The sequence below is a fragment of the Marmota monax genome, unplaced genomic scaffold (assembly GCF_021218885.2).
Source record: "Marmota monax isolate L192 unplaced genomic scaffold, Marmota_monax_Labrador192_F-V1.1 WCK01_AAM20220418_F8-fsc00003, whole genome shotgun sequence".
Taxonomy (NCBI): Eukaryota; Metazoa; Chordata; class Mammalia; order Rodentia; family Sciuridae; genus Marmota; species Marmota monax.
Genome location: NW_026694084.1, coordinates 12,236,914 through 12,262,236, shown reverse-complemented (window position 1 = coordinate 12,262,236; position 25,323 = coordinate 12,236,914). Strand labels below are relative to the sequence as shown.

Genomic DNA, 25,323 nt, shown 5'->3' with positions numbered 1-25,323 from the left:
TGCTAAAATTCCCTAAATCAGTAGTTAACAAAGTGGCCTAATCATCCGAATCACTCGTGATATTCTTTAGAATACAGGTTCCCAGGACCCTTCTCTGACTAGCTAAGTCAGTTATCTGGGCTTAGGTTTGGGAATCTGAAATTTTATTTTATTTTTTAACCTCCACAGGTAACTCTGATGATTAGCCAGCTTTGGAAACCATTTCAGAATGTATTGAGAAAATTACTACAATTTATTCTCAAATAGAAACTCAGCCAGAGCAAATAAGAAGTCAATGTGGACATCAGGATGGAACTTGAAAGACCCTAACCAACGACAGCCACCGGATTCAGATTCGTGAGATGAGAAATGGTGACTTAGACTATAATACAATATTCTTTCAAAAGCCATTAAAATTAGAGGTGAAAAAAGGAAGTTTCATGAAATTACCTCGGGCAGGATCTTTATGCCTCTACCAGATTAACAGAGCAAGCACAATTCACAGCAGACATCTCAAGAAATTTCACTAACCATTCATTTAAATCTTAAGTGGATAAGCTGCGATTAAATAAGCATTTTATATCCAAGCAAGATTCGCCCAAATGAGCAAGTCTAAATCCTGTTTTCAAGATCAAAATTGCCTTTTGGGACAAGGCCTCTTTTCCAGGGTGTCCTTCCAAGGGAGGAGCACTTCAGACCCAGGGCAAATGTGCCTAACAGATGAAGACAGCAAGTCCTGTGATCCGTTAAAAGTCACTGGAGAAAACAGAAATGGCTCTTTTAGAAAGGTAGATTTGATTTCAAGAAAATAAAGACCTTTGATCACCCAGTCCAGCGCTCATCCTACAGAGGGCAGCAGAGAGCCCAGCCTGAGTTTCCCAACACCATCCATTCTGCAGCTTTGGCACTTCCTTTTGCGTGTTTTTACTTATTGGCTAAGCACCTGTATGGCTCCCTGACCAGACTGGAAGCAAAGGCAGGTCCACCAAAGGCAGGAGCCAGGGGGAACTTCTGGCGTCACCAACTTCTATGTAGTTCTGTTCGGATGCCTACACCAGATGTTGGTGATGTTGTTAAGTCATTAAGTCCACCAGTTAACTCAGAGAATGTAGAAGTTCAAAAGCAAGCAATCCTCTCCAAAAACTGAGCATTTGATTCTTTGCCTTAGTTAATGTGGGGTAGGTCCTTTTCTGTAGGAGGAATAAATACAAAAATCTATACACAGATTCACACCTTGTATCAATTTATTAATACATACATTTATTTGTTTAGCAAACACAGCAAGGCTGAGATTGTAGCTCATTGGTAGAACACATTGCCTGCAGTGTGCAAGTCCTTGGATTTAATCCCCAGCAACACACACACACACACACACACACATATACAACCACACATAAGAAAATCCAGTAAAGCATGAACTCATCAGAGTGTTTAAATAAGACAAAATTACAAGTGCATCTTTCTCTTCTCAAATCCGTTCTTGGATGAAATGCATGCCAATTAAATAGGCATCTTTCAGAGCATGAGCTGTAGTACTGGCCCTACATGATGTTAATAATTATTACAGATGAAATTGTTCCATAGTTTAATAATCTGGGGAAATTCTGGGTGAGACAGGTTAAAAAGATATTTCTTTATTATAGAGTTTCTCTAAGCTTTTTCATTATCCCAGTTTGCTTCATGAATCTTAAATGTAAAAAGATGGTCAGTAATTTATTACATAATGTTTTCCATCTCACTCTTCTTATGGAGCAACCAAGGGGCTGACTTTGTGATCTGGAAACACACTTTGAGAATTATTGAATCAGACACTTTTCTAATAAAATCTCCTTCTGTTAAAGAAATTTAACCATTGAAGTCTTGTAATTCTTTAAGATCCCTCAGAATTGTGGTCCTCAATTCTAGCTGCACATTAGAATCACCAAGGTGCTTTAAACATGCCAGTGCCCAGATCCTACCCAAGACCAGTCAAGTCAGAGTCACTAAGGCTGAGGCTGAGGCAGAGGCTGAGGCTGAGGCTGAGGCTGGGTAATAGCAATCTTTAGAAACCCCCAACACCCTTAGGAATGATGATCTGTAAGCAGTTTAGGGACCCATTGGCCAAACAAGTTGATCTCTTTTACCTTGACTGACTTATGCCACATCAGTGAACTCCAAAGACTTTGCACTCAAAATCCCTTACATGCTAACAATATTAAACCTCTAGTGGCTTATCTGGCCAATCCACGCCTCATTTGTCTTAGACCACAATGCTCCATCTTGTCTGCTGCTAGCAGATGTGAGAGGAGGTTTCAGGGGCTGTGTAAGGAAGGAAGCCTCTAGATGGCTAAAAATTGGCCTGTTTGGGCTTTTTTTTTTTCCATTTCTGGTTCTGGGGATAGAACCCTGGGGTGCTTTACCACTGAGCCACATCCCAAACCCTTTTTATTTTTTATTTTGAGACAGGGTATTTCTAAGTTGCTTAGGGCCTCACTCAACTATTGAGGCTGGCCTCCACTTTGCAATTCTCCTGCCTCAGCCTCTGGGGCTGCTGGAATTACAGGTGTGTGCTGTTCCCCAACACAACTTTCTGTAAATCTGAACATTTTCAAAATGGAAAATTAAAAAGTAAAAATAGCTAATTAAAAATTTTCCCCATTCTATCACGTTGGATTAGGCCCCGACTTCTTAACAAGACTCCTAAAGTGTAAGAAATAAAATCAAGAATTAATAAATGGGATGGTCTCAAACTAAAAAGCTTATTTTCAGCAAAAGAAACAACCAATGAGGTGAACAGAAAGCCTACATTTTGGGAAATTTTTGCCACACACACATCAGATAGAGCACTAATCTCTAGGATATATAAAGAATTCAAAAAACTTATTACCAAAAACAAAAAAACAATAAACAACAAACAATCCAATCAATACATGGGCTAAGGAGTTGAATAGACACTTCTCAGAAGATATATATTCAATCAATAAATACATGAAAAATTACTCAACATCTCTAGTAATTAGAAAAATGCAAATCAAAACTACTCTAAGATTTCATCTCACACTCATCAGAATGGCAGTTATCAAGGATACAGACAATAATAAATGTTGGCAAGAATGTGGGGAAAAGGCACACTCATACATTGCTGGTGGGACTGCAAATTGGTACAACCAATCTGGAAAGCAGTATGGAGATTCCTTAGAAAACTTGGAATGGAACCTCCATTTGATCCAGCTATCCCACTCCTTGGTCTATACTCCAAAACAGCATACTACAGGGACACAGCCACATCAATGTTTTTAGCAACTTAATTCACAGTAGCTAAACTGTGGAACCAACCTAGATGCCCTTCAATAGATGAATGGATAAAGAAACTGTAGTGTATATACACAATGGAATATTACTCAGCACTAAAAGAGAATAAAATCATGGCATTTGCAGATAAATGGATGGAGTTGGAGAATATCATGCTTGGTGAAGTAAACCATGATAAGTGGATGTTGTTCCAAAATGGGGAGGCTGGAGGCCGAAGAAAAATGGAGGAACTTTCATTGGGCAAAGGGGTGGGAGGGTGGGGAGGATGCATGGGAGCAGGAAAATGGTGGAATGAGATGGACATCATTACCCTAGATACTTGTAAGACTGCACATAGAGTGGGATGCTACATCATGTAAAGCCAGAGAAATGAAAAATTGCACTGCAATTGGGTACAAAGAATCAAAATGCATTTTGCTGTCATATATACCTAATTGAAATTAAAAAAAAAATTTCCCCATTCTGATTCTTTAGAAATAATAGAATCGATATTCAAGGAATTTTGTCTCCCTTTTAGATATTTTGAGATAGCTAGAGATGAAGAGGTGCATTTTAGTAAGTATATTATGTGATTTTGATCCACCCTGCCATTGTTCTCAGGCTGGAGGATTTGCTAGAAGGGATAACAAAAGATATGGAGGCAAGCAAGGTGCAGTAGAGAAGGTGTTGGTAAGAGGACAGTGGGAGCTGCTGGAAATGGGTTTTGGAAAGAGGGTTTGAATAGGAGCCTGGGGGAGAGAGACAATTGTGAGGTAGGGAATAGTGTGAAAGATATTTATAAGGGCAGAAAAGGCACAAGAGAGTTTAAGATATTTTGCAGACTTTATGCATATATGTTCTCCTTGGCATTTGCTAGTAAGACTGCAGTACAGATTTCCATTGTTTTATTTTCCATTCTTTTTCTTTGACTAGTACTGTACGCCGAAGCTCATCACCAATGGGCCTGGGTATAGTCCTGTGGTGACTCCGTCCAGATCATGTACATTGTATGGAAGACAGACTCAAAACCATTTGCCTGGTACCTCTTGACTTACAGATAACAAGTCATTTGGAGGAATAACCAGGTGATGTAAGGTGGCCCTGCAAACCCAAACCTCTCTGTGGCCTTGTGGCATAGCCCTCCAGTAGTGGGCATAAACAGTGACCACCAACGGTAGACCTGAGAAGAACGATGCATGCACATGGCTCAAGAGCTATTCAGACTCTTGTGGATTGTCTTCGGCCTCAATGTCTGTGTGTTTCTTCCTAATCATTTTCAGGACTGGAAGCCAGAAATGAACCTGAAAAGCAGATAAATGAACACTGGACTCATTTCAAATGCCTCTTACATAAATTTTTCATCATGGTATTAGTGGTATTGAAAGGGACATGAAATCTTATCCTTTTGGTATTTTTTTTGGTCTTACATTGTCTGTGAACTATTTCCCAAATCTGTAAGTTGTAGATGGCTGATAACAAGGATGTACAGGATTCATGACCATGACATGCACATGAACTTTGCCCTGCAAAGGACAATTGATTCTTCCAGTGTCCTCCCAGACAGAGGAGCCAGGCAACTATGAAGCAAATTTATTTTGGTATACTTGATAACCTGTGTATGTGTCTGTGTGTTTTGAATTATTCTTTAAATGGTTTCTCCTCGTTAATAAATATGTTAAATAAAATCTTTGACGTGTGTATATGGGAGCTATGGTGATACACACACACACATATGTATGTATGTATGTACATATGTACATTATATAATAAAAACCATAGACAAATAGATGGATGGATGGATAGATAGATAACACTGTAGGATGAACAAATTCTTTGAAATTGACAAAGTTTTAGATATCCTTCCATGTTTTCTCTTTATTCTTGGCCCAGGAAAGTATTGGGTATTATTGGATATTGTTATTCAATATCCAATTCAGAGAAGACCTTCCCAAATAACCTCTCTACAATATGGCTTAACATACTTACTTGAAACCAATATTTTGAAGGATGTCTTGTAGACTTCTCTGGACCACCATTCAAATCACAATGCTGAGCCACAGCCAAGCAATTTTGTCACCCCGCCCCCACCTCAAAATCCTCTCTACCGTTGGGATATGAACTCTGATATGAAGTCAAAGAGAGCTTTGAAATCCTCTTTCCATTTGCTTTTCAAACTTACCATTCACTTAATTAGAGGTTAACCCCCCCCCATCTTGGCCTCACCTTTTTAAAGTACAGACTCAGTTTCCTTTTGAACTCTTCTGGTGGCTGCTTTGATCTTTTTCTAAGTAGCTTTGCATGTAGGTACTGAATGCGCTCCCTCTCCACGTTGGGGTAGAAGGATGTGGACACCAGGATCTTAAGTTGCATCAGAATGGAGGACAACAGTCCCAGCATCATTAATATCACAAGAATAATACTGAGAGGAACCCAAGTCCTAGACAGAAGGAGCTTAGGTTTAGGGATGCAGCTGGGTTCAAAGACAGATATATTAAAGGAAGAATCATGGATGAGGTCTTGAGTTCCTTGTTTCTAAAATGAAAGAATAAAATAATTAATATCCATGCCATTTTTCTACCCAGTCTTTATCTTTCTCAATATTTCCTGGCAGCACATAGCATTTATCTTCAATCTGCAGGGAGCTTTGGTTAAAAGAACTCTCACATCTTGTTTTTTTGTGCTGTGTTTGGAACAAAGGAGAAGGGATGAGTTGTCTGTAACTATGGAAGTGATTTCCAAAGCGGGTTTGCAGAAGCACTGGTTTTCTTGAGATAGGTGTATCAGAAAAGTATTCAATAGCTTCTTGGAGAGTCACTGTTGAAGGCTTTAAGAAGATGGAGAAATCTGTTTAATGTTACACTAACAAATCTGGCCACATCCACATTTTCATGGGATACATGTTTCTCCACTTTTGGCACATGAGCTAATGTGAGATGGGGGAGCTGGATTAACTGGGGGAGATGATCGCTTGAGGACACGCCCCTTATGACCCAGAGAACATCCTCCTAATCATGACAAACTCCACTTCAGCAGATAACAAGTTCACAAAGATGATGAGATACTAAATCATGCTCTAAATCAATCTTCTGAAGCTTTGGGGGATTCCTCTTATTCATTGTGTGATATCCCATTTTAGGTTGATGTGTTGACCCTCACTGAAGGAGACTAAAATCTTGTTGGAGGAGATCTTTCAAATAGGGCATTTTCGCATGTCTCCCAATTACTCAGGAGGGGTGCATTTCTTCATGTTTGAAGGCAAGAGAACAAAAAATTGCCCTCAGCAGACTGATACAGAGGGCAAAAGATGACATTGAACTACCCAGCCCAGCCACCAGCAGAAGTGTGTGCTGATTCAGCTCTTTCTTTCCCCTGACCTGAGAAAGTCATTTAATCTCTCAGTGGATTTGTTTTCTAATTGGCAAAGCAGGAATTAATGGACCAGATCCTGCCCATGAACAAACTACTCCCAGTGTAAATTAAACACCTTGGGGATGGAGCATTAACCTTACCGACTGGTGTACTTAGTAAGTTATTATCACCCTAGTGCCACAGAGTCCTGGGCCCAGGAAGAAGTAGATGAAGTCTCAAAAAAAAAAAAAAATCCAGAAAATATCATGCACCTTGGATCCCAGGGTCTATAAAGAATCTGGAAATGCCAAACCTGGGACCTCTATACAAATTCAAACCTGCGCCTACGCAATGAAAAACATTTGTGTTGCTTCTCCTCTTATTAAAAAGACAGTCAGTCTACAATTAAATAGAGATTTCAGTCCCCAGAGCAAAGGCATGCAGTCTTTTTAATACTATTGAAGAAACAAACCCATCGACTGAGGCAGTGATGAGCAATCCCCCGCAATGAGAAAGCAGCGGGGGGTCGGTCTGGGAAGAAGTTATTTAGTCTAGAAATCCAACTGGGGGTTTTGCAGTTGGGAGTCAGGGCTTCAAAACGATCGAGTCAACATTTTTGTATGGGGTTGGTTGAGGGTAACGTGGAAGACAAATTCAGTCTTTCCAAATGCCAAGCAACATACTAAATGGTACCCCAATGATTTAAAATGTGTTTCCTTCTCTTAGGTGAACAACCTGCTGGGACAGCATTGAGTCATGGGTGGAGGGCAGGCCCAGATGTCCCGCCATCTTGCAAGGTTAAGGCAGTAGAGCGCAAGTAGGGACTACAGCTATTTTTATTTACAATGCCCACCCATACAGCTCGATCAACTTGGATCATTTCCCAACTTCTTTATTTAAAACATTTATCTAAAATTGTATGAAAGTAGGGAGAAATGTGGGCAAAAACTTGAACCAATGTTTCTCTTCCAGCTTGACTTCTCTGTTGCAAACCTATAGCCACAGACAAGATGCACAGCCTCCAAGGGCATCTTGGGATAAGGCCAGTCATGCAGAAGCTGGTTGTGGCTATCTCCCAGGCACAGTGGGAGAGAGCTGGAGGGGCACTCCCAGGCAGCCTCCTTCCCAGATTGGTTCCAGTGCCCAGCACCGTGCTGCTGTTAGGTGTATACATGGCGGCCACCCCCATTGGGATACCACCCTCATAATGCGGCCATCACAGCCTGGACATGGTCACATCCCCAGTACCCAGCAGTGCCCAAGATGAATGTGCCAGCATATTGTCATTAGAAAGCTTCTGTGCTTTTGGGGGAAGTCAGAACTTGCCATTGTCCTCCTCTGTCTAAACCAGTGGGAATTAACAAAACAGGAATGTGTATTGGGTATTAGCAGAGAGAGAAATAAATGAAGGGGATCGAGAGACAGGGAGAATCAAGAAGGGAAGACAAGAAAGGATAATACAAAGGAGAATGGCAGGAAGAGAGGCCTTCTTATTGGCCACCCCCCACACCCAAGACCAAGGACTGCGGGATTCTTGTTTGGCTTTCATTTGAAACGCTACTTCCATTATCCACCCTGCTCCAAATATCTAGAGCAACAGGGTGCCTGGTAATTAACTGAATTCTTCAGGGAAAGCAGAGAGCTCAGAGTAATCAACTCTGAGAAGCAGCCCAGGATTAGGAGGGCAGGAACCAGGGGATCTGGATCTGCTGAACCAAAAGGGAAGGAGGAGGAAAAGTGTGGATGCAGCAGGAGGATCTGAGACCCTGGGAGAGAGAGAGAAGGGGAGGATGGGGTTTCAGAGGATGGTTTACCAGCAGCAGCCTGGCCGTCATTTCCTCCTCTGTGATTTTCCCAGCAGCTGGCACATGGTGACTGCTGCTGGTGAGTGCACAGCCTCGGAAGTGTACTTGACCTCAACACGAATTACGCCTGTGTGCACGCACCAACATGCCGTACCTGGTTCTGCGCCACAATTTCTGGGATTAAAAAACTAAATAAGGCAAATGTCTGACAATTCCCAGACCCTCTGAAATGTCAACATAATTACAAATTTCCACAGGGAAGATGGAAAAGATAAAAGATGAGATGCACAAAACTCTCAGTCTTCTCTGTTGGCACATGGTTGCTGGGAGGAGGGAGAAAGCCAGATTCCTTAAGATGCAGGGGGCACCAGCTCAGAAAAAGACATTGTCTTGCCTAATTATGGGTTTTCCTAGAACCACATGATGGCTATTAGAACTTAGATATCTGGCTCTGTTCTTCCGGGTGATGGGTTTAAAACAGCGGTTCTCAGTCTTGGAGACACATTAGACTTATTCCAGGAGGTTTTAAAAATTCTTACCCCAGTCCAAGTACAGGAGATTCCATGGGGTTTCTGGAGAGGAGTTTTGGGTGTGTTCACTTGCTTGCTTATTCAGTTCTACAATGACACACCTGTGCTAAAGTCTAAGGTCAAGGATTCTTGTCTAAAAGGTTTTACATTTTAGCACCTAAGCCAGAGTTTCCCCAAATGTGGTCCAGGGCACTAGGTACCAGCCACATTACTGGGTCATATAGAAGCCCTTTATCAGCAGTCATCTTTTTAAACATAGCACTGATGAACTGAGATCAGTGTTTGATAAGGACTCAGGATGCATAAGAAGTCAGACCCTAAGAGTAAGAAGTCAGGCCCTAAATCCTGGACTCAGGTTTGTGCCAGATACAGCTTGAGAATCAACTCTAGGTTCAACATCAGAGATATCTATTCCCACGTTTCATTGTATATGGAGTATAGGAGGCTGAAAAATGTTTCCCTCATGTCCTCCATAAGATCCTAGTCCCTAGAACCTATGGCACTTCACTTGGCTTAAAGGGCTTTACTAGAGGAGATTAAGTTAAAGATCTTGAGATGTAAAAATTATCCTGTCATCCCAGTGAGCCCTCATGAGACCATGTGCGTGACTTAAGAGAGCAGAGAAAGATTTTCTATAAGGTGATGTGAAGACAGAGACAGAGATGGGAGCTAGGCCATCACAAGTCAAGAAATGCCACCAGCCACCAGAAGCTAAAGAGGAAAAGAGTGAATTCTTTCCTAACACCTGAAAAGAACATGTCCCTTCCAACCACATCTCAATTTTATCCCAGGAAAACTGAATTCAGATTTCTCACTCCTATGGCTATAAAAAAATACATTTCTACTGTTTAAGTCACCTAGTTAGAAATCATTTGTTATAGCAGCCAGAGAACACTAATACAGAATCACATTCTAACATTAGTACTTCAATTTGACCTACACTTGTTGGGTTTCTTCTATGGGCCAGGCACTGTGTTAGACACCAGTGATCCAAAGGTGAATAAAATATTTCCCTGTCTTGGGAGGTTCCGGATCTTTTGCAAGACTGACCCAGCAAGAAGCTGTGACACACCTGGGAGCCCCTACCTCTCTGTGCAGTTTCAAGTGAACTTCAAGTTTCGGCAAGCTTTGGAATTGTTTGCTCACGGAGAAAATGAGCCGATACAGCAGGTAATCTGCAGCTGTGAACAGCACCCAGATGGAGAGATGGGTAAGTATGGGGAGGAAAAACAGCCCCAGGTTTTTCCTCTCTTTAGGAGTCAGCCGGAAAGATGGGATGACAACATACTTCTTCCTCTCCCTCTTATTCAGTGGGAGGACACAGGGCCTCTGTCGATACCTCTCCTTTTCATCAAACTGAACAAATTGTCTGGTGATGTAGATGTTTTCAAACTTACAACCCCAGGGGCCCAAAAATCGCTTCATAAAGAGGCCAGTGCTGAGCAGAACAAGAAAAAGCCCAGCAAAGGCGAGCAGCTTCTGCCCCAGGGAGGAAAACACCTCCATCATGGTGGTCACAGGGTGTAAGACACTCAGGACTTCTCCTTTGGTGTTGTTTAGCTGTTCCTCCAGGACATGTCTGGGACTGAAAAGAGAGACCACCAGTGTCTGATTCCAGGAAACGAGGTCATCAAATACATTCAGTGGAGTGGCAAGGCCATAAATCCACTGAATGGCTTCAATGTATTTTTTCAGAAGTGGAAAATGTACGGAAAAGCTCTTTGCCCTCAGGTTGCAAGTCATACTGTCCAGGAAACATTTAAAGTTGTGAAAAATATTTTCCACGTGGCCAAAGATCACTATGCCCGTGCCAGCTGCAATCAAAGCGTTCCTGCCTTCACGCAGGCCACACGAGAGAAAGACCAGAAGAATGAAACAGCGCGAGTGCCTGGAGCAGCCCAAGAGAACACACATGACCATCCAGGAGGTGGCGAAGGCCACCACTGATGGCAGAAACCAGTAGAAGGCCACAGAGAGGAGGCTCGCTGAAATGAAGGCCACAAAACAGCACACTCCCAAGTGCTGGAGAAAGTCCACCCATCCAGGACCTCTCGGAAACACGTACATCCTCCAAAGACTTAGGAAGACATCCATGCTCGAGGTCCACATGCCCATGATCCCTGTGTCCCTAGGAATGAAAAAGAAACCAAGATCAGAAGATGCTTAAGAGCCAGGAGGTGGATGGATGCATGACATGGTGGTGATTCTCCACCCCTCCCTCTTTCCACCCCTTGCAATGAGACCTCACAGCTTTTCCCACCAAGAGGTGAGAGAAAGAGAATCCATCAAGAAGTGGACTCTGTTACTCCATTCCTTGAATCTGAGCAGGACTTGTGACTGCTTTGGCCAGTAGAATGTGACAGCAGGGCGGTGTGCCAGTCCCTAGCCCATGGCCCGCTCCTGCATGCTCTCTTGGAGCTCTGCCATCGCCATGGTAACATGGCCAGCTGTACTCATCTCCTATAGCCACACAACAAATTACCATGAACTCGGTGTTTCAAAGAAACATCTACTTATCTTCTTACAACTCCAGAGGTCCACTAAACTGTGCTCCTACTGGAGGCTCTGGGGAGAATGTGTTTCCTTGCCTTTCTGGCTGCTAGAGTCTTCCTACATTCCCTGGCTCATAGATCCTTCTTCCATTTCAAAGCCAGCAAGGCTGCATCTTCCGTCCTCTGTGACCTCTGTTTCCATCCTCTGATCCTTCTGCTTCCCTCTTATAAAGACCCTTGTAACTACATGGGGACACCCAGATAATCCAGGATAATACCCCATCTCAAGATCATTGACTTAATCATTGACTTAATCTGCAGAGTCTCTGTTAGCATGTAAGGCAACATGTTCACAGGTTCTGGACATTCAGACATGAATATCTTTGGGAGGTCATGGTCCAGCTTTTCACACCAGGTTAGACTTCTGGTCAACGAGCCTACTTGACTACTCAATGCCATCAACTTGGCCAGTGGTCACCCAGCTACCAGTCATGTGATAGAGGCCAGCCTAGATAGACTAGCCAGCACCCCCACCCCCCGGCACCAACCCCACCAACCCACCAGCTGGCCATGGACCCATGAAAAAGAATAAATGCTGTTTTATTTTAAACCACTGAAATCTGTTCTGGTCTGTTAGGCTGTAATTGTTAATTGATAAAGGCAACAGTACTGTATCATGGGCCTAATAGTTGAAACAAACAGTAGGCTGATGGATAGGCGGAAGTCTCACCGAATTGCATTATGTAAGAGTACTCTTTAATAGTCATCTATTTTTCTTGTGCTGTAATTTTACAGACCAGAAAGCATACCAAGGGCATCCAAACTTCAGTGTGGAATTGGACTGAGGCCATTATACCTCTGCTCTGTAACCACTGCTTCTTCCTCCTCTGCCCCTACCTTCAGTGTACAGTTGTCTCCTGAGAGTCTTACAAGGAAAGGAAGGATATTTTTGTCTCTAGAATTAATCATCTTTTCCTTTTTCCAGACATAGGATAATTAAAATAAAGATGCTATAATGCTGCTACCACCCTGTTAGTCATGCATATTTAGGTCTATGATGTACTCAAAGAGGCTAGGATTCATATGGAGTATGATAAAATAAATTTGAGATTTGTCTTTCTTAATTGACATGAAAATATCTAACAAGCATGGTATCATATGCATAGGATTTTAATGAGGACACTGATCAATTTTAAACACTGTCAAATACATCCCTTCTCTCATAAATATAATGGAGCTGGATTTATGGAGTCGGTTAACTGCTAGAACCAGTGAGTTTCACTCATCATGTGAGATATGTGTGGAGTGCTGATAGAAGCATGAACTGGGCCACCAGAGGTGAAAAAATTATTGTCTTTCTGTGTTCAGGCTGAAGAGGGTTAATGAAAGGCAGAAGTAAGAGGAGGGGGAAAGGCATGTCAGGAATAAACATGGAAATTTCTCTAGCAAGAGAATAGAGGGCATGGATCTTTGGGCACAAATTCTGAACGCAAATGCTCAGAGCAGACAAGAGACATGGGGAGAATCTGAGTTTTGAAGAAGGGTCATTATCACATAAGACTGGCCTTGGCAGAGATCAGAATTGTACACATGAGGATGTTCCTACTCCATCAGGAGGAAAGGAAATTAGAATAAAGATTAGGATGGGAAACTGCAAAAGACCATAGTTCTTTTCCCCTGCAAACTTGCTTTCTTTCTGAATCAGGTTGGATGGAGGGTTGGTCGTGGCTACATGCACAGTGGCCAGTGAAGACAGAGACAGCCATCATGGATGGGCCCTGAGCTCCTGAACCCAGCATTGCTAACCCTACCCAACTTCATTATGTGAATAGGAGGGCTTGGTGGATGAGTGGGCAGTGGGCAGAGGGCCCAGCAATAGAGCAAGTGAAGAGCTGCTACTTCTCCTCTGTCCCCAGGCATTTTCGTTGCCATTACTTTGACTTTGACCCCAAACCATCATTTGACTAACCGATACACTCATAAGCATTCTTTGCCCTCTATGTTTTAGGCACTTTCTATAAAGCATCCATACTCCCTACTCCAACCCATGGATTAGGAAGCTCTTCCCGTTTTACACAGTGGAACCAAGACTCCATGTGCTTATTGAAATTTGCCAGCGATCATGCAGAGTAGATGGTACAGCAAGATTCACACCAGTATCTCCTGATTCCCTCCCTCCTGCAAACTGCCTGGATTCCAAGACTCTGACTTAGCTGACAGGACAATCAGCTTGCTGTGTCTGTGCCTACTGGAAACATGTCACACTTTCTGCCAGGGACTGTTTAAGGGCTGACCCGAATATCACAAACCCATCTCCACTATCTTCAGTGTTTTTTCCTCCTACATCTAAATAATCAACCATAATCTGTCTCCAATTAGCAGATTCTTCTCTAACCAAATCAGAAATCCCAGCTCTTTTGTTTATTTTTTTTCTAATTTCCTTTATGAGGCACCCTTCTGCTTGCCTCCTGAAATATTAATAATGTATACTGTGGTTCTTTTTCCCCTTCTCTTGCCTTCATCCTCGTACAATGTGTTCTTAACACTGATATTTCCCTGAAAGTATGAAATGGGTTTATGGACACATTAAAATTTTAACATTCTGCAATAAAATCTAGTATCAATTAAATAAGATCTATGCCTGTAATTTTGTCCTGTAAGAGGCACATATTTGCTCAACAAGCTACAGATCTAAACTTATCCTCTTGTAATTGTGCTGAAAACAGCATGTCACCCAAAGACACCGAACCTTTCCACATTGAGAAGACCAGACACATTTGCTCCTATTTTACAGCTCAAGCCACAGAGCAGAGCTTTGGACCATGGGCCTGCCCTTCCGTTCCTGTCAGGGGTGGCTTAGATTTCTTCTCCATTCTCAGTTCCTCATTTTCCCCACTTAAATTTAAGACCTACGTGCTCCTTCCTGGTGAGGTTTAAGGAGGAAAATTTTAGCACCCTTAATACTCCTTGGGCATAAGGTGTCCCACAGATAAAACCCCTTACTTCTTGCTATTTCTCTGCTGACACAGAAAATTGAGAACTCCCATTCTCTGCCCTTCAGGCAAAGATGGAATTCCCAAGTTGAAGGGAGGCTCAGATTCAGGGCAGGACTGTACCACCCTCCCAGCCCTGCAATGCTGCCCCTGGTGCCTTCAGAGGTGGGCTGCCTTCTTTCCTCTCATTCCTGTGGCAGTGAAGCTATTCTGCTTATCTTTTTGCAAATAACTTCAGTTCCTTTCTTTCCAACAAATCACTGAATCTAACTTTTGAAAAGTTACTTGCTTGGTTCTTTCTCAAAGATTTTGTCAAGCATGGACACTGATTCTTACATTTTAATTGAGAGCTGGAGGGAATTGTATAGATCAGGGCTGCTCAGATGTGAGCTTGTCATCACTGGGGGAATCTTGTGAAAATGCAGGTCTTGATTCAGAAGGTCTAAGGTGCATCTGAAGTTTTGCAATCTAACAAGTTCCAGCTGACACTGACATGGCTCATCTGATGACCAGACCTCAGGTAGCAAATTCTAGAATCAGTGCTGAGAGAACTTTCTGTGATAATCGACATGTTGTATATCTGAACTGTCAACACAGGGACACAAGCTGCATGTGAGTACTAAGCACTTGGGATGGGGCTAGTGCCAAGGAATAGAATTTTGAATTGAATTGAAATTGAAATAAGTGATAAGTGAATATCTACATATTGGGTATCATGGTTCCAGGTGAATGATACCAAACCAGATGATTTTCACAGCAGAGGAAATGAAAATGTAGAGAGAAGAGGGACCCACCAAAGCTGTCCTGGCATTTGGCAAAGCCTGAAGCAAGAGCCCAGTTCACCACAAATCAACACTTTTCCCATCACATCAACATCTCTTCACATCAATAACTCATGAAAAGGACTTTTCACTATCCTTTCTAAAATCCTTACTAGGGTCCCTGAGTAATGGGACTGAATGTTCCCACATACCTATCAGTCTGCTAGATTAGCCATAAAAATACCTTAGGCTCTGTGACTTAAAGAGCAGACAAATATATTTCTCACTGTTCTGAAGGCTGCAGATCCCATACCAAAGTCCTATGGGGTCAGGTTCTGGTGAGGGCTCTCTTCCTGGTTCACTGATGGCCTCCTTCTCTCTGTGACCTCACATGGCATAGAGAGGAGGGTGGGCTCTCTGGTACCTCTCCTTTTCCTCCTCCTCCTCCTCCTCCTCCTCCTCCTCCTCCTCCTCCTCCTCCTCCTCTTCCATACCCTTCTTTCTTTCATACTGTATTATCCTTAAGTATACCGACCTTTCCAATATGTCACCCAGAGATCATTTCAGCCTCAGCTCTATTTGGCCACAAGTCTTTTCTTTTAAGCAATAACAGAGCAGTTATAAGGACACTAATCCTATTGGGTAAGGGCTCCACCCATATGACCTCCTATAATCTTCATCGCTTCCTTGGAAACCCCATTTCCAAATGCAGCCACGCGGGTTAAGCCTTAAACATAGACTTGTGGTAGATGGGGAAACAAACATTCAGTCCATAACAATACCCGATTTGTCTCCAGGCACCAGAAGGTACCTAAAGAAGTGGACAAACCATAACTTTGGTCTCTGTCTGAGACTTAGTAACTTAACAGAAACACTACTACTAATAGATAGCAGTTATGAGTTTGTTACCACAAATTGTTCTAGCATTTGATATACATGATTTCCATGAATCTTATATTTTTGTGTCTACATCTTTTTTAGATGGTAAAATGAGGCTCAGAGAGGTAAAATACTTGATTAAGGTCACAGAGCTAATCAGTGGAAGAACCAGGATTCTAATCCATGACACTGAGGGATCAAATGGCGAACTCTCTGCCCTCTTCAACACGATCTTCAAAGGTCTTCTAACTTTAGGTGAAATATGTTCCCAGGTTCCCATCCACATGTGTGGGCTAAAATTCAGACAGGGTGTAGGAAGAGCTTGCCCTTCACTGTCAACACATCCGATGTCCTTCCCCCTCTTGCCAGCACAGCCCTACTGAGCAGGCAGACACTCTGCTCAGCTGCATGAAGCCACTCATGAATTCCCATGTTTACTTAGAGATGGCAACAGCCAGCATTAGGCTCACCCTTGCCCAGCTCTTAAACAAGGGCTCCCTGGACTCAGGCCCATCCTGGTCTGAGGTCCTAGGTGAGAGGCCCTGCTCCCAACCAATCCTGGATAGGGGAAGAGAGGCGCATTGCGTCAAGGTCCCTCCTTCTCTATTAGCTGGGTCAGGGTGGGCCCTCTTCCTGACCTGGCAGACACAGGCAGGGCAGGCAGCACCAAGACTTCCTGAAGCCTGTCTGCAGGGTCAGACAGGCATGGTCAAGAGTGAAGAAAATAAGGAGACACAGATACTCTGGGGTGTGAAACAATGGGCAGTAGATATCTGAGGTGTCGAAGGGACCATGACCCCTATTTAAGTTGTAGAGGAAATAACCCCCAAACCAGCAGGATTTTTTTCAAGATTATATATAAACTCTGTGTGGCCAGATGTTCTGATTATTTTCAAGTCAGAAATCTAGATTTCTGAGCTGGGGTTATAGCTCAGTAGTAGAGCAAGTGCTTAGCATGTACTAGGCCGTGGTTTTGATCCCCAACCCTGGGGGAAAAATTCTGGATTTCTTTGGGTGATATCTCTTGAATAAAGAAAAAAGAAAGAAAAGAATTTGGCTCAACTTGTTTGCAAGCACTCTGGCTGATTTTGACCATACCTATGAGTCTGCAGCCCGTGAGCTTCAGTGATAGCCACTTTGCTCCCTCTTCCTGTCTGCCCCCTTCTCACCTTAATCTCTCTCCCAACCACTTCCCAGAATTACCTTTCTACCCTCTTATCCTTTGTGATGTTTTCAAATCATGCTATAAGCCAATTTCTAGTCTCACATATAAAGGGCTTTCTCTATGACTTGGGCATGTTTATTTTTGCTCAAAGATCTCTAACTCCATTTTATTCCCCTGTCTGGTGCTTACTGGATTCCCCTCTCACCTTCTACATTGTTTCTTTCAGCAGCTTCTAAAAGGCTGCCTGATCCTTTTAACCTGTCATTTCTCTTTATTTTGCTTCCATTATCAATAATGTTTAGTGCCTGAATTCACAGCCTCGTCTCCCCAGCATAGAAAGCCTGCTCCTTGCTTTTACCAACAGCAATTCCCCAGTAGTAATTACCACTTCCTTGCTTTCATCCCTCACCTACAGTTTGCATCACATGGCAGGCAGAAAGGCCTTAGCTGGAGTCCACAGCAATGTGTCACTGGGGCCCCATCTCTCTTTTACAGGGTCAAAGCAATTTTCTGGTGATGGGGTGGGAGGAAACCGGAGAAGGACAGGGTTGTGGTAAGAAGCCCAGCCCAAGCCCAGAACCCTGCAGAACAGTGCGGTCTTTGTATCCAACCTGAGCCCATGTGCACCTGCTTTTATGCAGAGCTGAGCTGTTGCCATGGGAAACAGAAGCCACCAGGCTTCTCCGTCAGCCCTGCACAGGCTAGCTGGCAAACCCCACAGTAGTGCATGCACTGCCATGGTTTTGTCCAGGTGGAAATAAATGTCACTGGTAACATGAGGGCTGGCATGGAAAAGGATCCATTCCTGACCCCCAAGGCCCCCACCTCGTTGGTGAATCAGGAAGACCTCCATTCCTGAGCAGTCTTTTTCTTTTTTGTTTTCTTTTTTTGTGCTGAGGATTGAACTCAGGGCCTCACACATGGAAGACCAGTGCCCTGCCACTGAGCTTCATCCCCAGCTCCTGAGCACAGTCTTTTGAGCACAGATTAACCCTCAAGATAGAGATGAATGTATCTTTGGTGCAAATACAAAGCCCAGTCAGTCAGTAGCCACAACAGATGGAGCCATGAAATAATAATGAGAGCCTCTAAATGAGAGCCCTCACTTTCTAGATGGGGGGATACTGCAGGTGCACATCATCAATGCAGCTTCAGAGCTGTCAAACAGAAACGGCAGGCTGCTGTGTGGCCCTCCTGCTGGGAAAGACCTGGAGCCCCAGGCTACAGGAGGTGCCCTCTTGCCCACTTATAAAACACCAGCCTCATCTGCAGTTTCCAGCTCATTGTGTCCCTGCTCCCACGCAGAAGACAAAGGCTTATGCTCACCAAGCCTGGTTACAGTCTCCAGACACCCTGGGGGGAAATAAACCCAGAAGGACAGTTCCTCTATCCCTCCTGAGTTCCTCTAAACGGCTCTGCAAATCCCTTAAAGGAGACTTTCAGCCCCTCAGCCTCCTCGCTTCCTCCATAACTTGATGGAAATCTCATTTTAAAGGAAATCCGAATAAAGGGCACAGTAAAATAGGAAGAAGAGTGGGCAGGGAAACCAGAGGCCTATGGCCTAGACTCTCCACTCCAAACAGGTCACTTCACCTCTTGGGACCTCTGCCCAAGAGCTAACTGGGTTCTAAGGTCTGCACCAGCCCCGTCTTCTCTGAAATGAAAAGTGGATCAGAGCCACAGAGTGGGCTCTTGGCATGGATAGTTTGCACCCACTTCTGAGACAGAATAGCAAAGGCACCTGTAAGTGAGACAAGAAGAAAAAAAGGAGGGCTGCTTTTCCTTTCTTTCCCTTTTTTTTTTTTTTTGTGAAGCTCTTGCTTTGGTTGGGAACATACTGTTCTCTCAGACGGCCAAAATAGCTGGAGCAGGAGCCCAGGCCTCTGTTTGAAGGGGACTGACTTCCTCATCTCTTTGTTTTAATCCTTCTTGCCTTGGGAACCTTAGCAAATGCCTTACTTTGTGAAAGCAACATTCACACAAGAAAGGAAAGACTGATGAGGGCTATGGGTAAACAGAAGAGCATCCATGGAGAGAGTCCGTCCCTCACTGCAGGCTGCCAAACCCTGGTGTGCCTGTTAGTGAGGCAGGGCCTCCTGTCCTACCTAGGACAGGGCACCAGCTCCTCCCTAGGCCAGAAGCCTCTGCTCCTAGGGTCGAGTCTGCAAAGCCAGGAGATGGCACAGGGCTCCACACTGCCCTAGCAGGAGGGTGCAGTCTTCCCAGAGAAGAGAATACTCAGATACCAACATTAAAGACTGTCTTTCTGATATTTCTATTCATAGGCAGACTGTGGAGCAGAGGAGTGGTCATAATTGCTTATTCTAATTAACCAATACTTTTTTAAAAAGCAATTTTAGAAAAAAGATTAGTCTGAAAGGTTACTTACAGATTTCTCTCAGGTTCTTCTTTGAGTGCAAAAAAAAAAAAAAAAAAAAAAAAGCCCTTCCCAAGGGCTTGCAAGTCTTAATATAGGGCAGGAAAAAGGAACCAGAAATGAGAAGAGGGTAGTGTCATCATGAATCAATATCTTTATTTCCTCCATAAAGTGACTACGTCATTCAATATCAACAAGGGGTGAAACTGATGCGAAGGAACTACATCGTGCATTCTGATATTTTTCACAGAATACAGGTTCCACAAACCAGCTCTGGAAAATAATGAAATAGTATATTTTCAAGCACAAGGGAAGGAGTTATAAAAACATGGACAGTCTCTCTTCCTCTTTCCTCTTTTCTCCTAATGTGTAATCCCTAACTCTACTCTAGAAAGGCAATTGATAAGCAAGTGCCCTCCCCTGCTCCCATCTACAGCTGAAGGGCAGTTTCACCAAGAAGCCACCTCTGCACCCATGACCAAGTCAGGGCTGATAATGGTGTCACGCCGTGCAACCACACGGAGACTTTCCATCTTAGAAATTTAACTTCCAAGTTGAAACGATGGTATTTTATACTTTTAGGGAATTAGCAAAGCCTCAAAACCTTTCTACAACATTATTATTTATCTTTTCATTGAGACTCATAATATGTCTACAAAAGCTTTTATCTCAAAATTCATGATTCCTAGTGAACTGCAAATATCCCTGGGAAGGAGGTTGTCTTAAATATCATTACTGCCAATTTGTGTCTGATGACTGAGTGAAGGCTAATGGATGCTTCAAAAAGCAAGAAATAGTTCCAAAATTTACAAGTTTGACAACTGTACATTGAGATAGTACATAGTCATAATTTACAATCAGTCTTCTGACAGAAGTCTTGACTTCCTCCCCCTCTCAAAATGTTTTTTGTTTATTTCAAACACACGATCCAATATCTTCAACCATACACACAGGTTCTAATCTGGAAAAACATTTTTCCCTCCTCCTCTGAAATTTTTCAATTATCATTCATTTGGATTCAATTCAATGAAATTCAATTGAACCACATACAGATTGATAGACGTTTATTGAAACTCTACTCAAGGCTTAGGCGCTAGGGGATATAAAACCTAATAAAAATCTAACACCTGATTTTCAAAGGACTCATAATTTACTTGAGGATAAATGGTGAATATGAGACAGAGAGAGAGAGAGTAGCGTGGAACTGCTTGGGCAGGGAAAGAATATTCCTAACAGGAGTTTGGGGAATACTTTATGGAGAGGTGAAAACCTTGAAGACTGAACACAATTTAAACAGATCTAAGGAGCAGGAGAGAATTTCCAGCAGATGAGATGCTTGTGAAGGTCCAGAAGCAGGAAGCAGTGTATCCCATTCTGGAAGTTTTGGGCTCAACTAGATCTTCAGAGAGCTAGGAGGAGGAGGTAGGAGTCATACCAAAGGGGCCTGGAGTGTGGCCCTCCACCAAAGGTGCTTGGCCTTCCTCATTTGACCTGAGGTCCCCAAAGAGTAATAATCCTATCATGGCCCTGTCCACATTGGTTTTAGACATATATAGGTAAAAAAAAAAAAAATTTAAAAAGTGGATTTGTTTTTCAAGTAATTTTCATTTCATGGAATGTGCTTCTAGTTTTGTTGTTGTTTGTGCTATGGATGGAACCCAGGGCCTCCTGCACACTAAGCATGTGCTCTACCACTGAGCTATCCCCTGGCTCATGTTTTTTTACTTATACCAATAATAATGATTTTCTTTTACAATAATTTTTAAATTTAAAATGATGTTGATATTAAGAAAACTATAAGATAAATAATTGTACAGGTGAGACATTATAATCTCTCACCAAACATCATGGTGAAGATACACAAATGTCAGATGTTTGGGAGACACAACTATAGAGCAATAGATAATGGGGAATTAGAGAATTTGGTGAACAAATTGGCATTGTAAAAAGTCAGTGAGCAGCACTGGAGAGGGCGGGAGGGGAATGAACAAAGGGGGCTGAGATACGAGGTAAGACCAGTATATTATTAGTTAGGGTTCTCAAGACCAACAGAGGAAACAGGGTTGTGTGGGGGGAGACTATCAGGAGACATCCCAGTCAAAGCCCAGGGAGCATGGCTGCCTGCCATGGGTCACAGAGGCAAGCCTTGGCTCCCAGTGAGGAAGGAGGAGCAGCAGGCGAACACTCCAGGCAGGAAAGGGCCATGAAATTCAGGGTGCGAGTGAGGCATTGGAAAGTCCAGTTGGGCCTGTGGTGTAGGTACTAGGTGTGAAGGATGCAGGCTGCAGAGGTGCAGCCTCTCCTGCCCCTTCCTGTAGAACTGAAGGTAAATCAAGATGTTCTCATCTGAACAAGAAAGACCCAACTTCAGTGTCCATGCCTAACTGGGCAACAGCAGTGGTCACCCAGAGAGGAAGAGTGAGGAGTGGGGGAGGGGAGGCATGTGGGATATTGAGGACAGGAAGAAGAAGAAGGCTCAGGAAATGGCCCTGCCTTTTGGAAGAGCCATGTCGGTAGACAGCTGGAGGCTGCAGTGGGCTGGGAGTGAACCAGAGGCAAGCCGGGGAGGAACCATCCAGGGGTTACTTGGTAGTAGTGCTGGAGATGAAAACAGAGGAAGAAAGCAGTGACAGAGATGCAATAAGAGACTAGAGAAAATTCAGCCAATCAGACTCACAAAGGAGAACGAAGAGAGCAGGAGAGATGTTGGTAACCCTTTGAAAGCTGAGGATACTTCCAGATCTACTGGGGAAAGAAGAGACAGAGCCTTCTGCTTGGAGAGCAGAGTAGACCAGAAGTTCCTGACTCATGCAGAGCAAATCTACAGCTGGTACAAGGAGAAAGCATTGGACAAAGGAAACCATGGCCCCTACACAAAAGGGACCCACAGTGGAGCCATTGACATGGCGTTGAAAATCCCCAGCAGATCTCAAGCTTTTTTGAGGGAGACAAAATGGTCAGTTGAGTTTCAACCTTAGAGACCTATGTAGGGTTAAGGGGCTGGGATGTGGACAGACGGATGGAATTCAGCTATTGCTGCAAATTTCCTTTCCTGAGCACTGAGTGAACTCAGAGAATGGAAAAGCTAGGCTCAGCTGGGAATTTTACCCTGGTCAGCTCAAATGTTCCTTAATGACTTTGAAAGTCTGCAGTTAGTAAGCTGGACTCTTTGACAGTATCTGTCTGCACTCCTCAAATGAATAGCCTCAGAACAGCCATAGTTGAAAGAGCCTGGTACACAGGAACCATCCAGATTCCAACACCAGGGCCTGGTGGCCACCAGCCAAGTAAAATCAGGCCTGAACTTCCAGGGTGTCTCTGGGATTCTGCCTCAGGTGGCCACTGAAATTACCATATGATCCTAAGCTCACATTCAGGATCATCTTTTGTTCTTTCTCCTGCCTCCAAGGAATCTCTGTCCTTCAGAGGTCATTTTGGATTCCATGAGTCATAGAACTATAGAGAATACCAGCCTTGTCTCTGACCCCTGCACCACCCAGCTCAGGAATCCTCTGGAAAACCAAGATAGGGAGAAGATGTTTTGTGAGATGGTATGGCCTGGCATAGATAGGGATTGTCACATTGTTTGTTTGGTAGCTTTAATCTGTTAAAATTGTTACAGTATTTCTAGAACAACTTATTTGAGGCCATGCATTTCTTACACTGAATGAAGAATGAGAAGGGCTGGGGATACAGCTCAGTGGTAGATTCCTTACCTAGCATGCATGAGGCCCTGGGTTCTGTCCCCAGTACTGCAAAAGAAAATAATAATAATAATAATAATAATAATGATAATAATAATAATAATAATAATAATAATAATAATAATAAAAGAGAGTGAGGATTCTGTCATGTGAATCCAAATCCAGCTGTGGCCATCTATGTCACCTCTGACCTAATATTTAGTCCCCTTCATTCAGAGCCCTCACTGCAGTGGGGCTTTTCTGTGAGTATCAATCATAACCTTCCCAATGACAGATCCTGACCTTTTCTGCTCTGCCGGTACTGCAGCCTCCAGTGTTTGCACTCACTCTGTCCGGAAGCTGCTTCCCTGCCTTGACCTTTCTTCCTCCCAGGACATTCTTAGCATCATCTGCTTTTTTCCCCTGTTCAAGGGCACTCTTCAGGCATCGTTGTGCACCAGGCCTGTGGTGGGTCCCAGGGGTCCCCTGATGAAAGAGGCCTGACTGCTGAAGCTCATGACGTGTAAGGAAGTCCAGACAGGGAGTGTGTTAATCCGCCTTCCATTACTGTAACAAATACTAGTGATAAATCAACTGTGAAGAAAGAAAAGGTTCATTTTGGCCCATAGTTTGGAGGTTTCAATCCGTGGTTGGTTGGCCTGATACTTTTGGGCCTGTGGGAAGGCAGCACATGGTGGTGGGAGGAAACTGCTCGCCTCATAGTGGCTGGAAAGCAGAGAAAAAGAGGGAGAGACCAGAGTTCTACTATTCCCATGTCTAAGGACGTGACCCCAATAACCCAAAACCTTCCATGGGCCCCAAGTCTTAGAAGTTTCCACCACCTTCCAGTAGCAACACAGGCTGGGGACAAGGCCCTTAACTTATGGGCTTTTGTGGGACATTGAAGATCCAAACCATAGCAGAGGGACAGGAAGTGGTGGAGAAAAGCCTGAAAAAACAGTGGGGAGGATCTCTGAACTTCCTGGGGACAGAAGTTGGAGTAAGGGAAAGACAGGAGTGAGAGGATGAGGATGAGTTCGCTGGTTGGAGCAGGAACATAAGCAAAGGCAGAGAGCCCTGGGAGTGCCAGCATGGCCAGGCCAATTCTCACATGCAGCCTTTACCCAAGTATCCCTTGGGGTCAGAGCATGGATATGTGATTGGCTGTGGCCCATGGGACTTGAGGGGACTTCAATGAGGAGCTTATGGTAGAGCCTTCCTCTCTTAAAAGGCTGCGCATGGGAAGGAATAGGCTCTGCTTTGCAGGGAGTGCCCTTCTATGATGTCTGAACAGCTGGGACCACTGTTTTTAACACGAGAAGGATCAGAGTCAAAAGATGGGAACCAGCTGCATTCCCAGTGGCACTTGGCCACTGGACCAACCCTTGATCTCTTCTGCTCCCTGACCCCTGACATGAGACAGTAAATATCCTAACTGTACAGCCACTTTTAAAACACAGACTTGTTTTTGACATCAGTTTTGGGTTTTACAACAAAAGTGAGTAAAGATAGATTCCCCAGATGCTTCTCATCTGTAAACATGCATAGCCTCCCCGAGTATGAGCACCCTCTCTAGAGGGCACACTCTTACCACTGAGAACACCCACTGACATGTCATTATCAACCAAGTCTACGGTTTACGTTAGGGCCCACTCCTGGAGTTGTGCATTCTATGGATGTGGACAAATGTATAAATGACATGTATCTACTCTTACAGAATCACACCAAGTAAGTTCCTTGTCCTAAAAGTCCTCTAGCCATCATTAACTATTTTACGGTCATTTTGCCTTTTCCAGAATGTTATAATTGAAATCATACAGTATGTGGCTATCAGATTGCTGCTTTTTCTTAGTAATATTTAGGATTCCTCCATGTATTTTCATGGTCAAGCCACTTTTAAATGTCGTTCTATTAAGATATAATTGACATACAACAACCCACACATGTTTAATGTGTTTGATTTAATATGTTTTAACATGTGTGTATACCCATGAAACTGCCATCCTAATCAAGACCATGAACATAGAACATGTTCGCCACC

At 43.5% G+C, this 25,323-nt stretch overlaps 1 protein-coding gene across 1 annotated transcript; it reads right to left on the bottom strand.

Annotated features, from left to right (window-relative positions):
* Positions 1–1,205: 1,205 nt before the first annotated feature.
* On the bottom strand, positions 1,206–19,643 carry Dcstamp (dendrocyte expressed seven transmembrane protein). The gene is made up of 4 exons (XM_046464806.2): positions 19,612–19,643; positions 10,019–11,060; positions 5,473–5,781; positions 1,206–4,550 (listed from the first exon to the last, which is right to left on the bottom strand). Exons 2-4 carry the CDS (start codon positions 11,045–11,047, stop codon positions 4,464–4,466), a joined length of 1,425 nt encoding a protein of 474 aa, XP_046320762.1. The 5' UTR covers positions 11,048–11,060; positions 19,612–19,643; the 3' UTR covers positions 1,206–4,463.
* Between the last annotated feature and the right edge of the window lie 5,680 nt (positions 19,644–25,323).

What these genes read in the sequence shown, in the direction of transcription:
- Dcstamp (XM_046464806.2), bottom strand. Translation starts at nt 11,047, where the DNA reads ATGGGCATGTGGACCTCGAGCATGGATGTCTTCCTAAGTCTTTGGAGG. An exon ending in ACTTGAAACTGCACAGAGAG is followed by an intron (nt 5,782 to 10,018) that starts GTAGGGGCTCCC and finishes CTTTCATTTTAG; the next exon opens with AAACAAGGAACTCAAGACCT. An exon ending in TGAGTCTGTACTTTAAAAAG is followed by an intron (nt 4,551 to 5,472) that starts GTGAGGCCAAGA and finishes TCTGCTTTTCAG; the next exon opens with GTTCATTTCTGGCTTCCAGT.